The sequence below is a fragment of the Typopeltis vanoorti genome, chromosome 11 (genome assembly GCF_054136105.1).
Source record: "Typopeltis vanoorti isolate ZY-2024b chromosome 11, IOZ_Tvanoo_1.0, whole genome shotgun sequence".
Classification (NCBI taxonomy): Eukaryota; Metazoa; Arthropoda; class Arachnida; order Uropygi; family Thelyphonidae; genus Typopeltis; species Typopeltis vanoorti.
The window spans coordinates 7,598,691-7,624,929 of NC_143559.1; the positions used below are offsets into that span (position 1 = coordinate 7,598,691).

The following is a 26,239-nucleotide window of genomic DNA, read 5'->3' on the forward strand; positions in this document are numbered from 1 at the left end:
TCATTTAGGCTTCCAAGTTCATATTTTCTCATCTCTCTACCATCTTTTCCTTCTTCAGTGATGGTATTCCAATCACCCATTACAATGATGCTGTCTTCACTTTAGATTAGTTTCATTAAATTCTTCATTTTACATATACTTTGCCTTATTACATATACTTTACATATAATTGCCTCCATAGTGCAATTGGGAGAACGACGGTACATTGCGCCCTTCGATTGGAATAGGCCTAAGTTTGATTCTCATCGTGACGGGAGGAATCTTTATCTGGACAATTTTCAATCGAAGGTGAGTTAGCCGATCTCAGATGGAGGTAGCAGGGTTTTTCATCCCGCATACAGACAAATCGGCCCTTCAGAACACACGCAATTTACAGACATAGAATACCAGTTGTGGTGGAGGTAGGTAGTAGATGGCATTGATTCGTAGTAGAAGTTTGGTGTAGTGGTTGAGACAGTTGTAGGTGTCCTCCCGCGATGAGCCTGCAGACTCCTTGGAGGTGTCAGGAATAATAATAATAATAATAATACTTTATCATCATTATGGTCACTGGTTGGCATGTAGGTTTGTATTATTACTTGTTCTTTTACTTCAAGTTTTACCATTATCATTCTGCTGCCATATTTTATTAAGTTGATTACTCTTCTTCCCCATTGCTTGCATAATATTACAACTCCATTTTTTGCTGTCTTGTCACCTGAATAAATTATTTTGTAGTCATAACTCCAAAGGTTATCAGTCCTGCTGCATCTCACCTCACTAGTTCCTAGTATGGCTACTTTTAATCTATTTATTTCTCTCTTTAGATTTTATACCTTTCCAATTTGTAAGAGGGGTTTTCACATTCCATGGCCCAGTGAATGAAAACCAGAAAAATCTAATGAATGTACATTATTTTTTCTTGGTTTATGACCCAGGAAGCCTTGTTATTTTATTACCTGGAACACTTAGTAGGAAAATCCCTCTATAATTCTCTTTATTCCCTTTTATATAGATGGGAACTATGACTCCAATCATCTGGAATTCAACCTTGTGACCAGGTCCTCTGAATTATGCAGTGTAGCCACTGCAGAACTTATATACCTCCATATTTTAGCATTTTTGGTCAAATATCATCTACTCCAGCTGCCTTTTCACATTTCAAGTTTTTGACTTTTTTTACCTCAAGTATTGATATATACTCTTCTTTGCATTTCTTTTGAATATTTTTTACTACAGTTCTGTCGCTGCATGTTTCATTTAATAATCTTTCAAAGTAATTTCTCGAGACATGTAGTATTTCCTTATCTTCAGTTTTCATGTTACCTTTATTATATTTGATTCCTTTCACAGTATTTTAACTTATATATTCTTGTCGAAGTCTTCCCATAACTTTTGTTTAGCTACTTTCACATGTAGCTTAGTTCTCTTACATTTTCTCTTTATTCTTTCAAGGCATCTGCTGACTTTTTTTTTGCTAGGAACTTTTGGTAGGCTTACTTCTTCTTCTTCTCCAGGAGTGCTTCTTTAACTACTTGTCTCTACCATGTCATTCTTATTTTTCTTGCCAAGAATCTCACCTTGCCAAGAATCTCACCACAAGCCTTCCTGGCTGAATCAACCAATGTTTTTCAAGAATTTGCCACTAAGATTTGAAGGTTTAATTTTTTTTTTTCAATAATATTTGTATAGTTTGCATAGTCATGACTTCAGTTTACCTCTAAAAGCTGCTCAACTTTAATTCTTTTTTTAAAACTTTCATACCTACTATTCTTTTTGATGTAATATTCATTTTTTATCCTACTTAGCACTAAGTAATGGTCGCTTCCAATTTCATATCCTCTGTACACGCTTGTATCTTGAACCAGCATGAAGATACCACTATCAATAATGGCGTGGCCAATGAGGCTTTCCTTAATTTCTTGTGTCTTCTACGTGAACTTGTGTACATCTTTATGTTGGAAAATAGTGTTAGACTAGTTCATATGCTGAACAGAAATCTAGCAATTACCATTATTATTAGTTTTGCCCTTTTCTCCAAATTTCCCAAAACATCTCTATATGCTTGGTGAGATTCACTTCCTATGTGATGCTTGTTGGAGATCTACAAGCAGCACTTTTTCCATTTTCTTTATGTCATCTGTCTGCTCTAGTGACTCAGAACTACTTCTTTCTTAGGAAATCCTAAGGTGTTGCTACCTTACTAGGATAAAAATAGAACAAGTGGACACTTATTGCATTCATTGTCCAGCAGTAATCTTCTAGAGATTCAGTGCAGCCATTTCTCATTCTTAGTGATTATTTCTCTACAATGGCACACTTCACACTGTTGTCACTTGTAGGTGATCTTCTGCTGATCAGGATGCATGTTGTTGCTGCTTCCATGTCCAGCTGCCTGTAACTTATTTTATTATAGTGGTTACATCTCACATGTTGCATCCTTGTCATCAAAAATATGTTGCTTTTTTGTAGAGATAGCCATGCTACTGAATATCTCACCACTTCCCATTAGTGGATGCCATCCCATTGTCCAAGAATGCTTATTTACAGGTTTCCCTGTTTATCACAGCTAACTTCTCTATCCAGAGGACATTTCCCTTTCCTTCATCCCATGCACTTTGGGATGCATGAAGTTGTGTACTATATTGATGAAACTGAACTGTAGAAAATTGATCGAGGGCAGGGATTTGGAGGTTGCCATGGACAGGGAGTTGAAGTTTAAAGAGCATATTGCAAAGGTAGCCAAAACAGCACATCAGATTATGTGACTGTTGAGGAACACACTGACAAGCAGGGATAAGATGTTTTATTATTCCCTGCTATAAAGGTTTAATAAGGCCACATCTGAATGACTGCACACAGATATGAATGTCTGTGGGATTCAAAAACTAGCTAGCTGAATAAGAGAGGACATGATAGAAGCATACAAGTTATTAAATGAGTTGTATGGGATTCTCTCTAAAGACTTTTTTTTCAGTACATGGCAAGAAGGAAAACAACAAGGTGTCACATCCTGAAAATTGCATATGAATGTGGTTACAAGTGTGTCAGAACTAGATTTTTTGCTTGTGGGATGGTGAATGGATGGAATGAGTTACCAGATCTGGTTTGAGTGCATTGGTGATTGAGTTCAGGAAGAGGTATGAAGGGGGATTGTGTGAACAAGGGTTAGCGTGCATCTCTAACAATGAGTCTTTGACTCCAAGGAAATGTGCAACAAAATATAATTTATAAGGCCTTGATCAGGCTGCATATCGTCAACTGTGCGGACTTGGCCCTTTTCAAGCAGATGAGGCTATACCTGAAAGTTATGATAGGTATAAAAACGTATAAAAAATAGGTATATTTCACGGTATAAAAAGAACACAGATGGTTAAGAAAATAACTATTTATTAACTTAAAAGTTAATATTTCGCTGGTAATATATCCAGCATCTTCAGAGCACACAACACAAAGTTTGTTACAAAGGCAAGACAACCACAATCTGGTGTAACAGTGGGGACAGTATAAGTGATTGCAGTGTGCAACACAAGACTAAAGTCCTAATATGGCGCCATCTAGGTTAAAAAAAAAAAAAAAAGTTTTGAAATAGTAGTCCAAATGATAAAAAATAAAAGTAATAAATATTAATTTGGTCTTAGGATGACTGTCTCCCAAATCTTTGGTAGATTTATGCAGCCATACTTGTTAAGGTTTGGGATATGTTTCAAGGCTTCTGTTGATTCCAGGAACAACCTCTCTGACTTGTAGAAGCTTCTGTGCATTACTTTTGTTTCTTTCCAATTGATCCTGTGTGTAGGGGTATCCAAAGCATGGTCTGCCAGACCCGACTTACCATAGCGAAAGTGTCGGATATATTTTTTGTGTTCACTGAGGCGGATGTCCACATTTCTTCCTGTCTGTCCGTAGTAGGCTTGATGGCAAGAACAGGGCACTTCATAGACACCATGATGTGATAAAGGAGTGCATTTGTCCTTAGGTGAACGGATGAGAGTTGCTAATTTTTTATAAGGTTTAAATACTGTGCGTAATTGGTGTTTGTTAAGCACCCTAGATATCTTTTCAGATGTGCCTTTAATGTATGGAATGGTGATTGTTTTGTTGTAGTCTTCTGTGGTAGATAGAGGGGATTTATGGGTAGCATTTAGTATGTTATCTATTTTACGGGGATTATAACCATTGTTTAAGAAGGCTTGACGTAGGTGAGAAAGTTCAGCAGTGAGAGCAATGTCATTGGAACAGATTGCGCTAGCTCTATGGGTTAGTGTTTTTAAGGTACCATATTGTTGAGAAGGGTGGTGGTGTGATTGTTTGTGTAAGTATCTCCCTGTATGTGTGGGTTTTCTGTAAACAGAAAATGATAAGGAACCTTCTGGAAGACGTGTGATCAGTGTGTCCAAGAAAGGCAGGCAGTCATTGGCTTCTAGTTCCATTGTAAAGTGGATTTTAGGATGCTGGCTATTTAGATGCACTAAAAATGTATTCAATGTGTCTGGGCCATGTGGCCAAATGGCAAACACATCGTCAACATAGCGTAGCCAGAGGCTAGGTTTGAGAGTGGCTGTGTTGATAGCTAATTTTTCCAGATGTTCTATGTAGAAGTTGGCTAAGGGGGCAGAAAGAGGGGAACCCATAGCTGTCCCATCTAACTGTTTGTATATTTTCCCTTTCCATGTAAAATAACCTGCCTGTACTGTGAATTTAAATAGCTGGTATATATCTGGGGGAAATTGTGAATTTAGTAAGTTAAGTGTTTCAGTCAGTGGTACATTAGTGAATAATGAGGTGATATCAAAACTCACCATTAGGTCTGAACTATTTAAGGTGTGGTTTTCTAAAATACTTTTTAGGTGGGTAGAATTTTTAACAAAAGAGGGAGAATTGTTTGTGTAAGTGGTTAGTAATTTTGCTAAATGTTTGGCTAGTTTATATGTAGGACTGTTTATACTATCTACAATAGGAAGTAAAGGTGTACCTTGTTTGTGTATTTTTGCACCATATATTCTGGGTGCTTTAACGTGTATGGGTTTAAGTTTTTTGACAATTTCTTTAGGCCAGGAAGTGATTTTGTTCAGTAACTTGCACACCTTTTTCTTTTGTGAGTTGGTGGGATCTCGATCTATGATTTGATATGTAGACCGGTCTTGGAGCAGTGTATGCATTTTGCTTTCATATTCTGTTGTATCCATAACTACAGTGGCGTTTCCTTTGTCTGATTTGGTTATTGTAATGTGGTTATTATTGCGTAGTTCTTTTAGGGCTATTGTTTCTTTATGTGGGATATTATTTTTGGGAGGCTTAGAATGGATAAGGATATTGGCCACATCTAACCTGATATTATTGGCTATGGCTGGTGGCAAGTCGTGAATCCCACGTTCAACGGAAGCCATTATTTTGGTTTTAGGCACATCTTTTGGAGTAACGGCAAAATTGTGTCCAAGACTTAATGCACTAGTGGCCTCTTTTGATAAGGTTGTCGATGATAGGTTCACAACGACGCCATCTTAATGAAAATGTGGCCGCTGTGTAACATTGCGTTGCTGGAGGATTTCAAATTTTTTCTGGTGTCGGTTTTTAAGTTTAGCAAATTCTTTATTGGCTGTAGAGTCGGAGATTCTATCCAAAATCTCCCATAGCTGCGGGTTCAAAATGTCAGATAATGTGTCACGAAGTACACTGATCGAGAAATTTATTTTTGAAAGTTCTCGGCGAGTAGCATATACCTGTTCCCGTAATAGTGCTAAACTCGCTCTTTTATAAATACATTGGGCTTTGGCCGAGTGAAACTTGTCCCTAATTTTTATACAGTTTGGTATCAATTTGGTATCTCGGCACCTTTTTAAGAAGGCTAACCTGTTCAGTTGCCGCGCCAATTTTACTTTCCACTTACCGTATTGTCGTGTCTTGCATACGATGTTATCTCCGTGAAGAATATTTATATGCGTGGATAGGCTTATGTGTTCGTCAGACATGTTATGATAGGTTTCACGGTATAAAAAGAACACAGATGGTTAAGAAAATAACTATTTATTAACTTAAAAGCTAATATTTCGCTGGTAATATATCCAGCATCTTCAGAGCACACAACACAAAGTTTGTTACAAAGGCAAGACAACCACAATCCGGTGTAACAGTAGGGACAGTATAAGTGATTGCAGCAAGACTCTGTTTTGTGTTGCACGCTGCAATCTGAAAAGATATCAAGCACCCTAGATATCTTTTCAGATGTGCCTTTAATGTATGGGATGGTGATTGTTTTGTTGTAGTCTTCTGTGGTAGATAGAGGGGATTTATGGGTAGCATTTAGTATGTTATATATTTTACTGGGATTTATTTTACATGGAAAGGGAAAATATACAAACATTTAGATGGGACAGCTATGGGTTCAACTCTTTCTCCCCCCTTAGCCAACTTCTACATAGAACATCTGGAAAAATTAGCTATCAACACAGCCACTCTCAAACCTAGCCTCTGGCTACGCTATGTTGACGACGTGTTTGCCATTTGGCCACATGGCCCAGACACATTGAATACATTTTTAGTGCATCTAAATAGCCAGCATCCTAAAATCCACTTTACAATGGAACTAGAAGCCAATGACTGCCTGCCTTTCTTGGACACACTGATCACACGTCTTCCAGAAGGTTCCTTATCATTTTCTGTTTACAGAAAACCCACACATACAGGGAGATACTTACACAAACAATCACACCACCACCCTTCTCAACAATATGGTATCTTAAAAACACTAACCCATAGAGCTAGAGCAATCTGTTCCAATGACATTGCTCTCACTGCTGAACTTTCTCACCTACGTCAAACCTTCTTAAACAATGGTTATAATCCCCGTAAAATAGATAACATACTAAATGCTACCCATAAATCCCCTCTATCTACCACAGAAGACTACAACAAAACAATCACCATTCCATACATTAAAGGCACATCTGAAAAGATATCTAGGGTGCTTAACAAACACCAATTACGCACAGTATTTAAACCTTATAAAAAATTAGCAACTCTCATCCGTTCACTTAAGGACAAATGCACTCCTTTATCACATCCTGGTGTCTATGAAGTGCCCTGTTCTTGCCATCAAGCCTACTACGGACAGACAGGAAGAAATGTGGACATCCGCCTCAGTGAACACAAAAAATATATCCGACACTTTCGCTATGGTAAGTCGGGTCTGGCAGACCATGCTTTGGATACCCCTACACACAGGATCAATTGGAAAGAAACAAAAGTAATGCACAGAAGCTTCTACAAGTCAGAGAGGTTGTTCCTGGAATCAACAGAAGCCTTGAAACATATCCCAAACCTTAACAAGTATGGCTGCATAAATCTACCAAAGATTTGGGAGACAGTCATCCTAAGACCAAATTAATATTTATTACTTTTATTTTTTAACATTTGGACTACTATTTCAAAATTTTTTTTTTTTTTTTTTACCTAGATGGCGCCATATTAGGACTTTAGTCTTGTGTTGCACGCTGCAATCACTTATACTGTCCCCACTGTTACACCAGATTGTGGTTGTCTTGCCTTTGTAACAAACTTTGTGTTGTGTGCTCTGAAGATGCTGGATATATTACCAGCGAAATATTAGCTTTTAAGTTAATAAATAGTTATTTTCTTAACCATCTGTGTTCTTCTTATACCGTAAAACCTATCATAACATGTCTGACGAACACATAAGCCTATGCACGCGTATACCTGAAAGGGTACAATGAAGTTAGACTAAGATGAATTTTGGCTTGCTGGAATGTTAGATGTAATTAAAAGTGGTTGAGGAAATGTAGTTTGTAGGTTCTCAGGGAAAGAAGGAAGAATGGTGGATATTATTGAAACATATAAGTTGATAATTGGTTGTTATTCAATTAATATAGTAGAGATTTTTCATAGAACGGTGGGAGACGAGTGTAGAAAGGCTATCCCTTGAATCTCAGGGTTGTGGAGTCCTTTTAGTAATTGGTGGAAGTAACTGCATGGGAGTGTGGTGAGTGCAGAAACAGTGAATGATTTTATTGCATAGTTTGATCTATGCCAAGTGATGATAGAACCTCACACAGAGAGTTATTTGGCTCCATGGAGATTGACAATAATAAAAAATATCTCTGTTATTTACTTCTTGTAATTTTTTTTTTAATATCACCCTATATTACATTTGTACTATGAGTGGGCTAAACTAAGATTTTTTTTTCTATTTTTTATTAATGTTTTTATTTATTTATACATAGTCCAAAGCCCTGCTCCAGAGACCAAACATGAAACTGTTTCAAGCCACTTCAGGTCTCCAATAAATGAGTCAGTGGTCTCACGATTGGAGATGAAATTCATTTCCCACTTATAAACAGTCACAAACATTCCTGCCCAGAGCAGGATACAAACCTGTAGCCTGTTGGTTGGAGAGTGGATATGCTAATGACTTGGCCAACCAGGACAGCAAATAAACAACTAAATAAATATTTCCTTGGTAATTGAATCTCTGTTTTTTTTTTTTTTTTTTTTTTTTTTTTTTTTTTTTTTTTTTTTTTTTTTAATGTAGCATAAAATTTTTTCAGAGCAAAAGTACTAGAGTACTTTTCACTATCAAAAATGTACTGAATTTATTAATTTTGTTTCTATTTTGAACATAATTCAAAAAATTTATGATCAGATGAGATGTTTGGGATAAATGATTTCATGTAAATCATTAATATCATACATTTCTGTTTATCTAGCTCTGAAGCAGTCTCCTTCTAGGCGTAAAGGGACCTCTGTACGCCACAAGAATTACTTATCAAGTGAAACAGAGGGACAGAAACAAGATATTTCAAGTATAAAGTCACAAGTTGCTGAATTCGACCATTTAGAGCCTAGTGTAGGTAATATTCATATTCTAAATCAAAATAAACCTGTAATACAGTCTAAAAGGTTTTTAATGCATTAGAGAAAGCAACAGTCTTTATCTTGATTGGATATGTGACTAGTTCCCTTGAATTATCTTTGAGAATTATGAGGAAAAAAAAACATTCCTTTTTTTTAATTAAAATTTGTTTAATTTTTCAATGCTAATTTTCGATGTGTTCCTTTTTAGAGGATGTGTCTTGCTTTCTAAAATTGCCAGCTTTATGTCTCATGTAACAAACCAGAAGTAAAGAAAATAGATTTCTTGAGTTTTGTTTTATTTTTTGGGAGGGGGGGGGGACAACTATCTCAGGCAATATGTAACAGAGGACACACGAGGATCGAGGGTTTTGGATTTGATCATCCCATCAGAGGATGTTATAAATGAGATGTCAAATCTCCCTCCAGTTGATCAGGGTGACCATGTTGATTGCCATGGTGGCTGCCAATTATGTGAGGACTTCTGTCAGGAGAGAGTATATGTGGAACTACAAGGCTGGTAATTATGAGAAGCTCAGGAGACAGCTTGCAACTGTAGCATGGAATGAGGAGTCAGGTGGAAAGGACATCAGTGCTGCTTGGGTGATAATCAAGAACTATCTGGTAGAAGCAATATTTGAATGTATTCCAAAGGTCAGAAGGTTAAATAAGGTAGGTGTGAAATGGATGAATGAAGTGATTAAGCATGCAATACGGAGAAAGAAGACATTATGGAGGCAACATAAGATGAGTGGTAGTAATCAATTTCATGAGGAGTAAAGAATGGGTAAGGAGGGTGGCTCGGTTGGTAAGGGTAGCAAAAGTGCAGTATGAGTGACAGTTAGCTAATGAAGGGGAAAAAATCCTATGGAGTTCTTTTGATATGTAACCAGCAAAAAAAAAAAAAAAACAGTGATTTTGAAAGGTAGAAGCTAATGACTGACTTTACATCACTTGCCTTGATATGAAGGGAATACTAAGGCAAGTGATGTGAAGTCATTAGCTTCTATATACAAGTTGTCACAGTCCTGAAAAATACTTCAGGTGCAAAGTTTGTTTGCTTACACTTGGATAAAGGATTAAACCAAGTATATAATTTCTTGGTATCTTTAATTTATGGTATAATCAAGTGAAAAAACTTCCAATAACTATCTCTAATCCAGAGTATTTTAATAATAAGGTGTGAGACCTTTTGGCTACTCGTATATGAAAATATGACATCTGCATTACTTCAACCATACTATCTCCTCTGGGTCTGGCTCCCACTGATGAGACCTCAATAAAGCTTGAAACTGGTCTGGGTAGTGACCCTTCCCATAATGCATAGCATTATACATGTGCATAAGGATATGTGCTTTGCACTATGGGATACTAAGGCAAGTGATGTGAAGTCATTAGCTTCTATATACAAGTACCCCAGTCCTGAAAATACTTCAGGTGCAAAGTTTGTTTGCTTACACTTGGATAAAGGATTAAACCAAGTATATAATTTCTTAGTATCTTTAATTTATACCATTAACAGACAAAGCACTCGCAACTGACTCTGTCAACCCATTTCACTCATTCACAACTCTCAAAGCCAAAAATCTAGTCCTCACACCCTTACTAACCACTCCTTTATTCAACTTTCTTGTTCCGATCCCTTAGAGCCTTCATTTACTAAAGGGAAGTTTTTACTAACAGCTGCATTGAACGAGGGAGATGGATATACAGTAGTATACTTATTTGCAAAGGCTTTTTATAGATTACCACATGATAAGTTGATAGTTAAACTAGAGTGGATGTGTTGGATATTAGGCTAGTGCATTGGATTGGAGATTGGCTATCCGATAGATGCTAGCAAGTTGTACATGGGGGAGAAATGCCCTCAAAGAGGAAAATCAGTAGTGTTGTGGCTCAGGGGTCTGTTTTAGGCCCATTGCTGTTTAACCTGTATGTTAATGATATCCGGGAAAATTTGAAAGGGGATATTCAGTTGTTCGCAGATGATGCAAAGTTGGGATGAACTATAAGGAGTAAAGCAGATGTGTCATTACAAGAAGACTTGAATACATTGAGTGAATGGGCACGAGAGTGGGGATACCAGTTTAGCGTTGCAAAATGTAAGGCTTTAAAATTTGGAAAACAAAGATGGGATGTAGAATTTGCTCTTGGTAGGGATATCTTGTTGGAGGTGAAGAAGGAAATTACAGATGTTGGGGTGGAAAGGATCTAAAATTTAGAGGACACATTGTCAACACAACGAATTTGGTAATGATTCACAAGACACTGGATTGTAGGTGGTTCTTAGATGAGTCTTTTACTTTTTGGGGTCTTAGGATAATAATAATTATAAATTCAGAACCCGGCAGTTCTGTCTTATCATAGATAGTGGAGTAAAATACCATTCTTATGTACATATTTCCTCTTTTTGTTTATATATCAATTCTGCACACTGCTGGTCCTGTTTATAGACACGAGTTAAATGAAAAGGATGCTACTGATATTTTTCTTCATAAACTTGAGGTTGTAGTTGTTTGGGACACTTCACGAGGATGGCTGTTCCTGGAACTAGATGACCAGGAATGGAAAGAAAGTCTGGGGAATAAAAAGGATGTGTTGGGCAATCACTACTTTTATTTTTTTACAAACCATTTATGACTGTCCTCTCATTGGAACACCAATGAAATTCTACAGTACCTGTAGAATAGACATAAAACAAATTCAGATTGTCTGTTGTGAAATAGCAGTTACAGTCGGTCAGGGAAGGAAGAATTGTTGAAGCCAAACTGCCTGCCCTTTCTGAACAGTATTACAAATTTTTGCATAGTCTTGTGCGTTAATTGGGCGTTCTAGGATAGTGTCCAGCATGAGGAGGACTTTAAATAGAAGTTCTCTTCCTCCAGGTTTTCCTTGACTTTGGAGATGATCTAGTGGTTGAACCAGATTAGGAAGAGGTTTTTTGTCATCCAGGCTTTTGTATCCAGTACACAAGCAATATATTCTTGTTATGTTTTCTGATAACTCTTAGATTTTATATGCAGAATATTATGCCAGGATTTGTGATATGGTCTGCTGCATTGCTGCAAACCAGTAGCTTAACAGTTGTTGGAAGTTTTTCCACTTGTTTATACTATAAATTAAAGATTTAGAGAAAGCAACAATCTTTATCTTTATTGGAGATTTGACTGGTTCCATTGAATTTTCTTTGAGAATTATGAGGAAAAAAAACATTCATTTTTTTTAAATTAAAATTTGTTTTTAATTTTCAATGCTAATTCTCAATGTGTTTCTTTTTATAGGATGTATCTTGCTTTCTAAAGTTGCCAGCTTTATGTCTATTATAACAAACTAGAAATAAAGAAAACAGGTTTCTTGAGGTTTTTTTTTTTAGGGGGGGGAACTACCTCAGGCATTATGTAACAGAGGACATATGAGGATTGAGGGTTTTGGATTTGATCATCTCATCAGATGATGTTATGAATTAGATGTCAAATCTCCCTCCAGTTGGTCAGAGTGACCATGAAGTGATTACCATGGTTGTGGAGACCTGACTTTATTTATTGGCGGAACACCCTGGAAAGTTTTTGTTGGTTATTTGAGTTGGAAAATTAAGAGATTACTGTTCTTATAAGAACTTTTAGATGTGTATTTTTACCAATTTTTATTCTTACTTACTGTAATCACAGTGAAATATGTAAGTATATATTTATGTACAAAATACTTTATTTTATTTTGTTTTATTGATGATTATGACTATACTAGCTAAGTTCAAAATTTGATCTACCTGTAACAGAAGACCCTGGCATTCTATGTGGGGGAAATCATTAGTTTTTAAGCTACTTGTTTAAAATGTATAAATCCAGCAGCTGATCCCAGTTATAAAAATAATGGCAAAAGGGGACTTAATGTGTTTAAAATTTTAATACAGTAAACCCTTGCTGAACGTTGGGGTTACACATTAACACATTGCTCGCACGGCAAAATCGCATTCCGCAAAATTAACTTTCTATGGAAAAAAATGTGTTAGGTATAGTTCAAATTAAGAAAGTATGTATGTATAATTTAAACTAACCTAAATATTGTTGTTGTTGTAATTAAAAGGGAAAATGAAACAAATGTTAATTGAAAGGATTTTTATTACTGCTTAATAAGTAGGTACATGATACAATTATTTTTTTAAAAAGCTAGTGATTTTTGCTTGGGACAATGACTGACGCAACTCGCAACTCTTTAAACATTTCGTGGTAAGGAGTGCAGAGTTTTTCAATGCCTTTCATAAATTGTCATCTTCTTTTTTCATTTGGGTCAATCTCCATTGCAAAATCAGACAGTTCCTGTGCCCTTTTTAACAATTCGTTTAACTTCTTGTAAGTTAAAGGTGCTTTATCTCTTCTTCTTTGCTATCGCTGCTTTCATTGTCGACTGGTGTTACAAGATCATCCAATTCTCCATTCGTCATTTCTCGATCATTTTCGATTAATTCTTTGACTTCCCCTTCTTCCATATCTGAAAACCCATCGCTGCCAATTGCTTTTGCAATTTGTATGATTTCTTTGTCTTCATTTTCAATTAATGGAAATCCTTTAAAATTGTTGACAATTTCTGACCAGAGCTGATGCCAGTGTTAGATCCTGAATGAAGGAATCTTGCAAAGAAATCATTCATTCAGAATCTAACATACTAAACTTACTAACAAAGAGAAATACCTGTGCATCAGCTGAAATCAAAAGTGAAACTTCTTCACTTTATGTATAAAATTTGTATTCTTTATTTCATGTACCATATATTTAAGCTGTTGTGATCATATTAAGATTTTATTTAGAGTATGTCTTAAAAGAGGGATAATCTGACTTAATTTAAGCCTCACTTAAGCTGTGTAAAATTAACTGTGAGTCATCAAATAGTTACTAAATAATAATTCTTGGAAGGTATAAAACTACACGTGTACAGCGTAACGCTGGTGGCAGTAACTTAAGCGGAACATATATTGACGCGAATTCTGGGAATACAAGAGCATAACATCGTCGGGAAAAAGCAAGGGATGAACCCAAGGGGTGAAAAGATATGGGTCGTGTGCAAAGGTGACTGAGGAAAAACAGGGCGCTCTATTGAAGAATATTAGGGAACGAGCACCGTATCGGATCTCTCTTGTTATATCATTTTCCTGTTTGGTGGATCGGAAGATAGCAAGATTTGGAGTAAAAGGGGGGGGGGAATGAAGCGTCTGTGCTAAGATAAGATGTCGGACAGCAGGCTTTCTTGAAAATGGAGAAGGATTCTACGCAGAGCTGAAGGTAAAAATTTCCAGTCCTAGCAGAATCAAGCCGTCGCTGAGAAGTTCCATCGAGTTGTTCCTGAAACTCAAAGATTTAAGTCCGTTTTCTGCAGAAATAATGAAGATAGCATAACCCCTATGTTGGCGTATGGACAGCCAATAGTCAAGAAGTAACCAGACGTACACGTGCCGAAAGACACGGAAAAAGTTCAGCAAGGTAAAATGACTCTATTTTGTGTATAAAATTCATTAGAAGAGAGAAGATTGTTTGCGAATGTGAAATTAAGAACAGTATTCTAAAGAACTCTGTGGACAGTCTCTAATTAGAAAGTTAACCTCCTTTGAGAGAGTAAGAAGAATTGTTTGGAAGAGATCTTTTGTAATTGTATGTGATAGGATTAACTTAATGAGATCAGAATTGTGGATTTTAGTAACTGAGTAACATTAGAATGTTTGTTTATATTATCTTATGAATAGCATTACCGAAAGGAATTTTAGTTTAACTTCATATCATTTGCTATCTATCCCAATATGCAGTTATTGTTTCTTTTAGGGTTACACGGTGATCAGCACTCATATTTGTAGATTTAGGGACTCAAAAACACACGTGTTGAACAGATTCTTTTATTAATTACAAATAAAATAAAACTTGACGTTTCGACCTCTATATCGAGGTCATCATCGGAAGAATACAACTGTATGCAGAACCAAGCTACATGCTCATGCTTTCTATACCAGTAAACTAAATCTACGTAGTTAATAAATCTTTTTTTTCTAGCCTGACCTCTAGTGATAAAAAAAAAAAAATATATATATATATATATATATATATATATATATTATAAATAGATAAATGCAACTACAAAAAACTGTTAGAGTCCTCCTGTATTAATATTCTGGATAGTTACAAAATGATTTCTTTCAGTTGCTACTGAATGTTCTAAACACTTCACCAAGTCACCAGGTTGTCTTCTTGTAGTGGGAATTTTTCTAATGCTAGTTTAGGATGTTATATAGGTTGTAGATGGGTCCTCCACATTCTTGAAATGGTGAGGCCATCATTTTTGTTGAGATTTGGGTTGTGTTTGACCGCACCAAAACCTGGTTTGAGAGAAAATTTAAAGAGTCTTGTGAAATGCTCAAACACAACGCAAATCTCAACAAAAATGATGGCCTCACTATTTCAAGAATGTGGAGGACCCATCTACAACCTATATAACATCCTAAACTAGAATTAGAAAAATTCCCACTACAAGAAGACAACCTGGTGACTTGGTGAAGTGTTTAGAACTTTCAGTAGCAACTGAAAGAAATTATTTTGTAACTATCCAGAATATTAATACAGGAGGACTCTAACAGTTTATTGTAGTTGCATTTATCTATTTATAATATATATTCATTATAATATATATATATATATATTTTTTTTTTTTTTTTTTATCACTAGAGGTCAGGCTAGAAAAAAGATTTATTAACTACGTAGATTTAGTTTACTGGTATAGAAAGCATGAGCATGTAGCTTGGTTCTGCATACAGTTGTATTCTTCTGATGATGACCTTGATATAGAGGTCGAAACGTCAAGTTTTATTTTATTTGTAATTAATAAAATAATCTGTTCAACACATGTGTTTTTGAGTCCCTAAATCTACAAATATGAATGCAGTTATTGTGTTTCACATGCTTAATGACCTTTCATTAATTTAGAATATGTTAACCTCTTAACTCGAGTTTCATTTAGTATTGAGTCATAATTGAGTGTATGAATTTTGTATTCTGTTTAGATATTCCAATAAAGTTGTCATATTTACCTGAACCTGAGTCATGCCTAATTACGATTGCAAACTACCACTTATAAAAATAGAACCTATTTTGGTGGGAAGGATTTAGAAAGTAAATATAATTATAGATTTTGGTCACGACTGCAATAATCTGATTCTATACAACAGTGTTAAAGTAAGATATTGTGTAAGAAAGCCTCAGAATCTAGTATTGTCTCCCTGAGTAAAGATCTTTTCTACTATAGGATACTGGCTGGCACAGCATAAAATAAATTTGCCAGTGTCTGAAGAGGAAACAGTCTTAGATATAAATAGATGTAAGCATATTAGGCCATATATCTGAAGAAGTAAAATAGCGAAAGAAAGATAGAATGGGAATATATATAACAGTAAAATACAGAGAAAGTAACAACATAACAATAGAGCAGCTGGTAGGATTTTAATTGAATAAGGTTTTAAATAAGAAAGGATTTAATCAAGAAACAAAAATATAAAGAATAAATCATATAAATAAAATTATTTAACAATGGTGCAGTCGACAGGATATGATTAGGGTCCCTAAAAAATTAAGGTTAATAGGGAATAATCACTGTAAGACCTACTTATAATCACTATAAGTAGGTCTTGGATTCGTATAAGGCAATCAGGCATTTGTTGAAATAACAAAGAGTGTGAAAAGAGGTAATAATTAAGTTTGTGAGATGAAAGCAGGTATGCCTCAACCATCAAGCTCAGATTTAGATGACTCTGAATTCTTTAGGACGATAAATCCTCTACAGGTTTTTCCTCAGTTTTCGGGGGAGGAGTCTGATGACGTTCTGGCATTTTTTGAGTATATAGAAGAACTAAGAAGAATTGGTAGATGGAGTGAGCTCCAACTGCTAATTCTGCTCCGTAGTAAGCTTATCGGGAAGGCAAAGACATACTTTTATTCCTCCCCGTCTTAAAAGAAAATAGAGATTACTATAAGTTTAATGAGGTCCTAAAATCCGAGTTTTCTAAAGTGAGGAATGTGGGACCAAATTTATGGAAGCTCCAGAAGATGGGGCAAAAAGACAAAGAAAGTGTGTCAGACCACAACCGAGTCTTAGCTCTTGCCAATACTTTAAGTGTCTCTGACAAATACCGGCACAATCTTAACTGGGCAGTTTTCCAACATTTTAGGGGGGGGGGGGGAATTGAGACAAGAACTGAAGGAGACAGCATTTGGGAAGGATATAACAAATTTGTAGGAGTGTTTGACAGCAGTAAAACAAAGAGAGCACCTGCTTGGAGACATTTGTCCCACAGCCTCAATTGGGTCCGTCGATGTCATCAGAGAAGAGAAAAACAGCAATATTTATGTGATTAAAGAGGGGAATGATTCCACTTGTGTGAACAATACTGAAAGGAGTCAGGCACATGTGGGAGCATGACTATTAATGATCAAATGAGTGGTGAGAAAGATGGAGAAGGATCAATCATGTGACTGACTATAAGACCAACACCACAAAGGAAGTAGAGCTGTCTGACATTGAAGAAGTATGTTCAATGATTAAACAAGAAGTTGAACTCTTACAACAGCCCATAATGGACTGTCTTGATGCTGCACTTCAGCGGCTGGCAGCAGTAACTGAAGAGACCTCTCAAACAACTATATCTCAAACAGAAGACTGATGAGATGATAAGAAAGGGAGTCGAAAGACTACAACAACCTATTGTGAGCTGTATTGAAACAGCTGGCGGCAGTTACAGAAAAGACTTCAGAATCAACCATACCTCAAAATGAGAAGACCAATAAGATAATGAACAGAAGAGAGCCGCCTAGACATTTCTGTTACAATGAGATTGGGCACATAGCTCGCAACTATTTTAAGAACAAGAGGTTCTCCATGAGAAATAATAGAAATGAGTCGAGGTTTGGGCACCCTCCTCATAATTATGAAGGTAAACCATGGAGAAGAGGGCAGAGGAATCATGAACATCTTAGAGGGTCAAGAATGATAATCATGGGGAACGTACAGGGATGTTATTGTAACATACTGCTAGATACTGGTTCCTGGGCCTCTGTAATTACTGAAGATTATCTTCAAGAAATAAAAGTCCGTGTATGGTGAGGAATTTCTAATCTAAGGAAACTGGTTATCGGGAATCTCTACATCAGAGATATATGTGACAAAGAAGGTTAGAGTAAAATTGTACTTACCTGAATTTAACATGAGTGTTTGGCAAGATTTGTTGGTCCTCTCTAGGACATCTCACCCAGGCTCACAAATCATCTTGGAAATAAGATTTCTGGAGAAGTACAAATTCTCATGCATCTTCTCTTGTAATGAAATGTTCCTTATGGGAAGAAAACGGTCAGATAAAGAGAGAAATAATAATGGAAGGAAAGTTAGGGAATCACATCAGGGCAGAATGCAAACTGAGACTAACATTGTACAAAGTGTACAGGCTAAGAGGGATAATGAAGAATGTATTGATAACTAGACTGATTCTTCATTAACTTCAACATCCAAAGACAACAGCCAGACTGAGACTTAACTCATAACAAACGTCAAAGTAGTAGATGATCAAAGCGTAGAGGAAGGGAAATTAGGGGAAAGTAGTCAGGGAACAATCGCTATGAATGTAATTGAGAGATTTGAAAGATCGAGAGGTTCCTTTAACTATTCAAGGTAGAACAGGAACAGAAGATGCGAAATAAATGTACAATCTAAGCGGCAGTTAATTTATGCCCACTTCTTATGTTTTCTTTTCAAGCTTAGAAGGGTAATAAGTGAGTTATTAGTTTGGGATTTACCTCTTGCTATGAAGGCTGCACACATACTCACAGATTGTGTAAGATTTGTGAATAATTCAAATGAAAATGGAATTAGGTCCAATACATTACAAGATAGCAGTGTAGTCAAATTTAATCGGAAGGATAAGGCACAGAGTGATATAGGATACATGTTAAGTTCAACAGAGATAAGAGAAGGAAGCACAGCCAGTGACAAAAAAAAAGGGTTTGTCCAATCTAGATATGACTTAAGGCCCAGAAAGGATGGAGGGTTCATCCCCAGAGGATTGAGGGAGAAGCAAAAAGAGTTTTTATAAAAGAATTAGAAAATTTTTTTTATAAAAAGAGGGGACCTTTGTTAGATCCTGAATGAAGGAATCTTGCAAAGAAATCATTCATTCAGAATCTAACATGCTAAACTTACTAACAAAGAGAAATACCTACACATCAGCTGAAATCAAAAGTGAAACTTCTTCACTTTATGTATAAAATTTGTATTCTTTATTTCATGGACCATATATTTAAGCTATTATGATCTTATTAAGATTTTATTTAGAGTATGTCTTAAAGAGGGATAATCTGACTTAATTTAAGCCTCACTTAAGCTGTGTAAAATTAACTGTGAGTCATCAAATAGTTACTAAATAATAATTCTTGGAAAGTATAAAACTACACGTGTACAGCGTAACACTGGCGGCAGTAACTTAAGCGGAATGTATATTGACGCGAATTCTGGGAATACAAGAGCATAACATCGTCGGGAAAAAGCAAGGGGTGAACCCAAGGTGTTAAAAGATATGGGTTGTGTGCAAAGGGGACTGAGGAAAAAGAGGGTGCTCCATTGAAGAATATAAGGGGATGAGCGCCATATCGGATCTCTCTTGTAACATTTTCCTGTTTGGTGGCTCGGAAGTTAGTGAGATTTCACATAAAGGGGGGGAGGGATGAAGCGTCTGTGCTAAGATAGGATGTCAGACAGCAGGCTTTCTTAAAAATGGAGAAGGATTCTACGCAGAGCTGAAGGTAAAAATTTCCAGTCCTAGCAGAATCAAGCCGTCGCTGAGAAGTTCTATCGAGTTGTTCCTGAAACTCAAAGGTTTAAGTCCGTTTTTGGCAGAAATAATGAAGATAGCATAACCCCTATGTTGGCGTATGGACAGCCAATAGTCAAGAAGTAACCAGACGTACACATGGTGCCGAAAGACACGGAAAAAGTTCAGTAAGGTAAAATGACTCTATTTTGTGTATAAAATTCATTAGAAGAGAGAAGATTATTTGCGAATGTGAAATTAAGAACAGTATTCTAAAGAACTCTGTGGACAGTCTCTAATTAGAAAGTTAACCTCCTTTGAGAAAGTAAGAAGAATTGTTTGGAAGAGATCTTTTGTAATTGTATGTGATAGGATTAACTTAACGAGATCAGAATTGTGGATTTTAGTAACTGAGTAACATTAGAATGTTTGTTTATATTATCTTATGAATAGCATTACAGAAGGGAATTTTAGTTTAACTTCATATCATTTGCTATCTATCCCAATATGCAGTTATTATGTTTCACATGCTTTACGACCTTTCATTAATTTAGAATATGCTAACTCTTAACTCGAGTTTCATTTAGTATTGAGTCATAATTGAGTGTATGAATTTTGTATTCTGTTTAGATATTCCAATAAAGTTGTCATATTTACCTGAACCTGAGTCATGCCTAATTACGATTGCAAACTACCACTTATAAAAATAGAACCTATTTTGGTGGGAAGGATTTAGAAAGTAAATATAATTATAGATTTTGGTCATGACTGTAATAATCTGAATCTATACAACAGTGTTAAAGTAAGATATTGTGTAAGAAAGCCTCAGAATCTAGTATTGTCTCCCTGAGTAAGGATCTTTTCTACTATAGGACATTGGCTGGCGCAGCATAAAATAAATTTGCCAGTATCCGAAGAGGAAACAGTCTTAGATATAATTAGATGTAAGCATATTAGGCCTTATATCTGAAGAAGTAAAATAGCGATAGAAAGATAGAATGGGAATATATATAACAGTAAAATACAGAGAAAGTAACAACAATAGAGCAGCTGGTAGGATTTTAATTGAATAAAGTTTTAAATAAGAAAGGATTTAATCAAGAAACAAAAATATAAAGAATAAATCATATAAATAAAATTATTTAACACCAGCAAGCATTCAATGTTGATGAATTCACTTGTTCCCCATGTGAGTTTAATAATTTCTCTGCAGTGGCTTATGTTGAATCTCTTTGAAAATGCCATTAGCGTGTTGTGCTTTCCTTCATCTAGTGCTTTATTTGCAGAGGTGTAAACATGCCTGACATAATAAGCTTTGAATGTTTTTATGTTCCCTTGATCCATTGGTTGGATTAAGGAAGTGGTGTTAGGTGGGAGGAATAAAACCTCTACATTTGGATGCAATGTTGTGAGGGCTTCAGCATCATGTCCTGGAACATTATCGAGAATTAGGAGAACTTTAAAGCACAAGTTTTGCTGTTCTAAGTAATGTTTGACTTTTTAAACGAATGAATTTTCAAACCAGTTATTAAAGAGGGCTTTTGTTACCCAAGCTTTTCTATTCCACTTCCACACAACGGGCAATTGCTCAAAATTTTTTCCCTGCAATGCACAAGGCGTTTTTGATCGATAAATGAGCAGAGGCTTGCACTTGAAGTCGCCTGATGCATTTCCACAAAAAAAGCAAAGTGAGTCTATCCTTAAAAGCTTTAAAACCTGGGGCAACCTTTGTGTCTTTGTGATGTAAGTTCGTTGTCCCATTCGCTTATAAAGTAGGCCCGTCTCATCCGCATTGAAAACTTGGACGTAACCCCTCTCTTCAATGAATTTCAAAAATTGGGGTTTGAATTTCTCTGCTGCTTCTTTATCTGTAGAGCCAGCTTCTCCCTGAAGCTTTACACTGTGCAAATTAAAACGACGCTTAAAGTTTTCAAGCCAACCTTTGCTTGCTTGAAAGTAAATTTTCTCTGACGATTGGCCATTTTTATTTAAAACGAAAGAAAACAAATCTAATGCTTTGTTTCAAATAGCAACACCATCTACAACTGAGCTTTTTTCCTTTACTTGATTGTCAATCCAAGCTATTAATATTTTTTCCATCTTTGCCATTTGCGGAATTCTTCTTGAAACTTGAGAAACCTTTGCCGAAGTATCGCCTGAAGCTTTGACACTAGACCGAATCTTTTCTTCATTCTCCCATGTTGTTCTTATGCTTGATTCATTTATAGCTAATTTTTTTCCAAGCCATGAAACAGTACCATTTTTCAACTTATCTAAAATTTCAATTTTCTGAGATAATGTCAAAAGTTTGCGTATTTTTGCGGCTTTATCATCTTTATTCTTCTTCTTAGATGTCATATTGAATTTTTGAAATTAAAAGAAATACAAATGCAAAAGGAGAAGAGGATAAACACTGATAAATCCGTGATTACAGCCCTGCTAACGGGAGTGAAATGATCGCAACTTGACCTGGATCACTCAGCTAGTGGGCAGTGCCAAGCAGAGTTGCTGGCCGACGCTCTGCAGCATGCCATGTATGAATGAAATTTTAGCATGGACAAATTAAATGGAAACAGTTAAGAGATAACGCGTATGTGCAAAATCGCGTTCTGCAAATCTGCACTCGGCAAGGGTTTACTGTACTCCACTGACATGTGGGGGGGGGGGGGGAAGAACAGTAACACTTAGTAATGATTCAGATCCCAACTACAAAAATAAAGGCAAAAGTGGACTTAATGTGTTTAAAATAATTTTATTAGTCCACTGACATTTAGTGATGAGTCAGCGATTCAAAAAAAGTGTCAGATTGCAACTTTTCTATGTAATACTTATACTAATATTTGAGTATTTTAAGCTATTCTCACTTCATATTATGTTATTAAACTATTAACTAATAACATTAAACTATTCTCACTTCATATTATGTTTTTATTTGCATTTTTGAGGACCTACACCACAAGAAAATTCCACATTTGGTGCAGAAAACCAGAGAGATCCATATACCACAAGCACAACAGAAATTCCTAAAAGAGATTCTTCTGTAACAGTTCAGTCCAATCAAGAGAAGTGGAAACATCCTGGTACTGATTATACTGTTAATCTCCGAACTGTTGCAATACGTTCTGCACACTCTCTGGCAAAAGGAAGTGTTGGTTTAGATAAGCCTGAAGAAATCAGGTTACTCATTTTTAATTTTTTATAAATTAGCATTTTATTATGTGATTAAGAGTGGCTTACCATCAAAGTCAACTTTTGTCTCTTTGGTTTTCTAATGTATGTTCATCATCATAATGCTGTGTTTTACTCATAATATTGCAGTATCACTTAAAGAGATGTAATGGACTAATGAAATGAATTTATAATTTGTAAGCTTTTAAATTGCTCAGTGCATTGTCTGTTAATTTAGGGAAAAAAAAACTAAAGGAAGTTTTGATAGTAAATTAATGATATGCCCCTGTAATGCACTTAGTTTCACAGGGCACCTTCTGTATCCACACAGCATAGCATGGAATCATGATTGTTAAATTCAGAATACTCATTCAACTCATTAGATTGTCAGAATATCCTGGATGTAATCCATATCATATTTGTATTTGTGATAATCTGTATCACATATGAAAAATATCACTGCAGAGTATTCTGGACACACTACAGCCAGAGAAGGAGAGAGAGCATGAAATTAATTCTTGACACTAGATAGCTGATGGGATACATAAAACACATTGGCATATTCTTAAGTAATTCACAGATAAAGTTCATATAAGACAATGAAATCATGCAAGTATAAGTAATCTTTTTGATTTTATGGTTATTATAGCCATTTATAATAGGTATTTTCTAGATGTTATCTTATTTATAGAGCTTCATTGAAACTAATCTTGAGCAGCCTTGTTGATTAGGCTCATCCTGGATGATCCTGGCTCATCCTTTCTTCAACATAATGAGGACCTAGACTGCATAGATCCTCTTCTGCTCATTTCTTTCCTTAATTTGCCCCCCCTTCCCTTTTTTTTTTTAAGAAAGTAGATGCACTTTGCTTAATCTTAGTGTTTTGATGTTCATACAGAAGAGGATCTATGCATTGTAGGTCCAATCATTATGTTGAACAGAAGTTGGATATGGCCAAAATAAGTTAATCACTAAGGTACTTGGGTTAGTTGCTCTGAAGCATCATAAATAGATGATAGCTCTAGAAAACACCTTTAAAATCAGTGGATACAATAATTATACAATCAGAAAGATTATATAGACTGGTATGATATCACCTGAAGGATAAAGTGACAGAACTACTGAATCTAGCGTCGCTGTAGCACGTGGCGGTGAATTTGAGCTGTGCAGAAGAAAGTGATTTTTAATCGGTGAATAGTCCGCTCTTTTCCCCGTTTTTCTACGTTTTTGAGTGCTAAATTGTTTCTCTGAATACGAGTGTACTTCAGTGGTTGTTTTTTGGAAGTTAGTTGCTGTCGCGATATAATATATTTTGGTACCGTCGGAATCGAACGCGTAACGGTGGAAGACAAAACGAAGCTAAGTTACTGTATTTAGTTATATTTCATTTTATTTAATTATATTTAGTACTTAAATGTTCTGATGTTTGCACTTTTTTTCCTCTTATTTATTAATTGAATAATTATTAAAGATTAGGGTATAATTTGACAAAACACGTCACAGATAAGTAATGGCACCTGTGCGAAGGAAAATGGCGGCCAGTAATGAAGGTTCGCCATCGTTATCAAAGAATGGTAGCATAAAAGAAATGAGTCAGTGTACTAGCTGTGAAATGTACGCTTTGCGGAGTGCGGTCGGAGTGTGGTTAGATGATAATAAAGGATTGAATGTGTGTAGAAAATGTAGGGAGAATGCGGAATTGAAGTGTATTTCGGATCGTGAGTGTGATATTTTTGTCAACCTTCAGAATGAAGGAAACAGGGATATGACACGAAACGGCAAGGTTGTACATGAAAATTGTGAGAGTGTGAATGTAGAAAGTGTGAATGATTGTATAAATGGTTTCTCAGAGAACAAAAAAGATGAGATAGATGCATTGAGTGAGATTGCGTTGTTGAATAGTGCGATAGAAAGAGCAAAACAGCAGCTAGAGTGCATGAACAAAAGTAGACTGAATGAACCAACCAATAATAAAAGGTATGACAGGAAAAATAGACGTATGAATGTGAACATGAACAAAATGAAGGATAGAGTGCTGTATGGAGACTCGTTAGTAGAGGATTTGACAAAATCGTACCAACCTGGTGCGACCTTAAAGGACGTAACTGCGTCTATTAGAGAGCAAAAGAAAAGGGTGAAAGAAATGATTGTTGTGGCAGGTACGAATGATTTGAAAGGAGATAAAATGGAAATGATAGAAGACCTGAATGAATTGTTTGAGGTAGCAAAAGAAAAGAGTGAGAGAGTTAGAATGATTAGTCTTTTGCCACGGTATGACAGTGAAATTTTTCAAAGGAGGGCTAAAATTGCAAATGACTTTATGCGTGGGTTATGTATGACGAGTGGTGTGGAATTTGTGGATGTGTGGAGTGAGTTTGATGGGCGAAAGGATCTATATAAGATGGATGGCTTGCATTTGAATGGTTACGGTGTAAGAAGACTTGAGAAAGTGTTGCTGAATGTAGTGGATGTGCAAATTCAGGGAAACTAGATTTGTTAAGGGGGGGGGAGTAGAGATACAGTCCTTATGGAGGCAGTTGAATGTAAGAAGGAATATAATATGCCAGAGCAAATAAGGACAACAAATCTGAGTGGGATAGTTAATATAAGGCATCAAGGTAGGGTTGGGGCTAATGGAGGTCTTAAATTCATGTACACTAATACTAGGAGTATTAGGAACAAGAAGGAAGAGTTTTTGGCCATGGTTGGCACTTCCAGACCACAGGTTATAGGTATTAGTGAAACATGGCTGACTGTAGATGATATGACTAGTGGGATTGAATGTGATGGGTATAGTGTGTTCAGGAATGACAGAGAGAATAAAATGGGGGGAGGAGTATTGTTGATGATAGCTGATGAGCTCCAGCCAAGGAGAATAGAAGTTGAATTGCAGGATAGAGAAAAGAGCACATTTGAGGCCATTTGGTGTGAGATTGTGGCTAGCAGAACTAAATATACAATTGGGTGCTGCTATAGACCAGGTGATGGAAAAGATGGTGGTGACAGTATGCACAAGCAAATAGAAGAAATGGGTGGAAGGAGGGTGATTATTATGGAAGATTTCAACTATGGTCGCATTGATTGGAGTGAGGAGAGGACACACGGGAGGAAGGAACTGGATTTTATGCGGTTATTAAGGGATAACTATCTGCGACAGCATGTAATGGAAAATACTAGGGGTCAGAGAGTGCTTGACCTAGTAATTACATCTGAGGATTTGGCTGTAACAAATATGACCACGTTGCCACCAATCGGTGAGAGTGATCATAGGGTCTTAACTTGGGAGGTGGCTAAAGGTGTAGAATTTTCAATTAAGACAGGGTGCATGTGGAATTATCGGGCTGGAAAGTATGACAAGCTTAGGAGTTTGATTGGTTCAGTGCCATAGCATGTACA

General features: G+C 36.1%; 1 protein-coding gene across 2 annotated transcripts in view; it reads left to right on the forward strand.

Annotated features, from left to right (window-relative positions):
• The window catches only part of LOC150101286 (phosphatidylinositol 4-phosphate 5-kinase type-1 alpha-like), a 597,237-nt gene that overhangs the window by 431,794 nt on the left and 139,204 nt on the right, over nucleotides 1-26,239 (forward strand). For both annotated transcript variants that reach the window (XM_090401030.1, XM_090401031.1), the window contains exons 15-16: nucleotides 8,703-8,846; nucleotides 22,621-22,852. In XM_090401030.1, coding sequence (XP_090257156.1) covers nucleotides 8,703-8,846; nucleotides 22,621-22,852 — 376 coding nt within the window. The remainder of the gene's footprint in view (nucleotides 1-8,702; nucleotides 8,847-22,620; nucleotides 22,853-26,239) is intronic.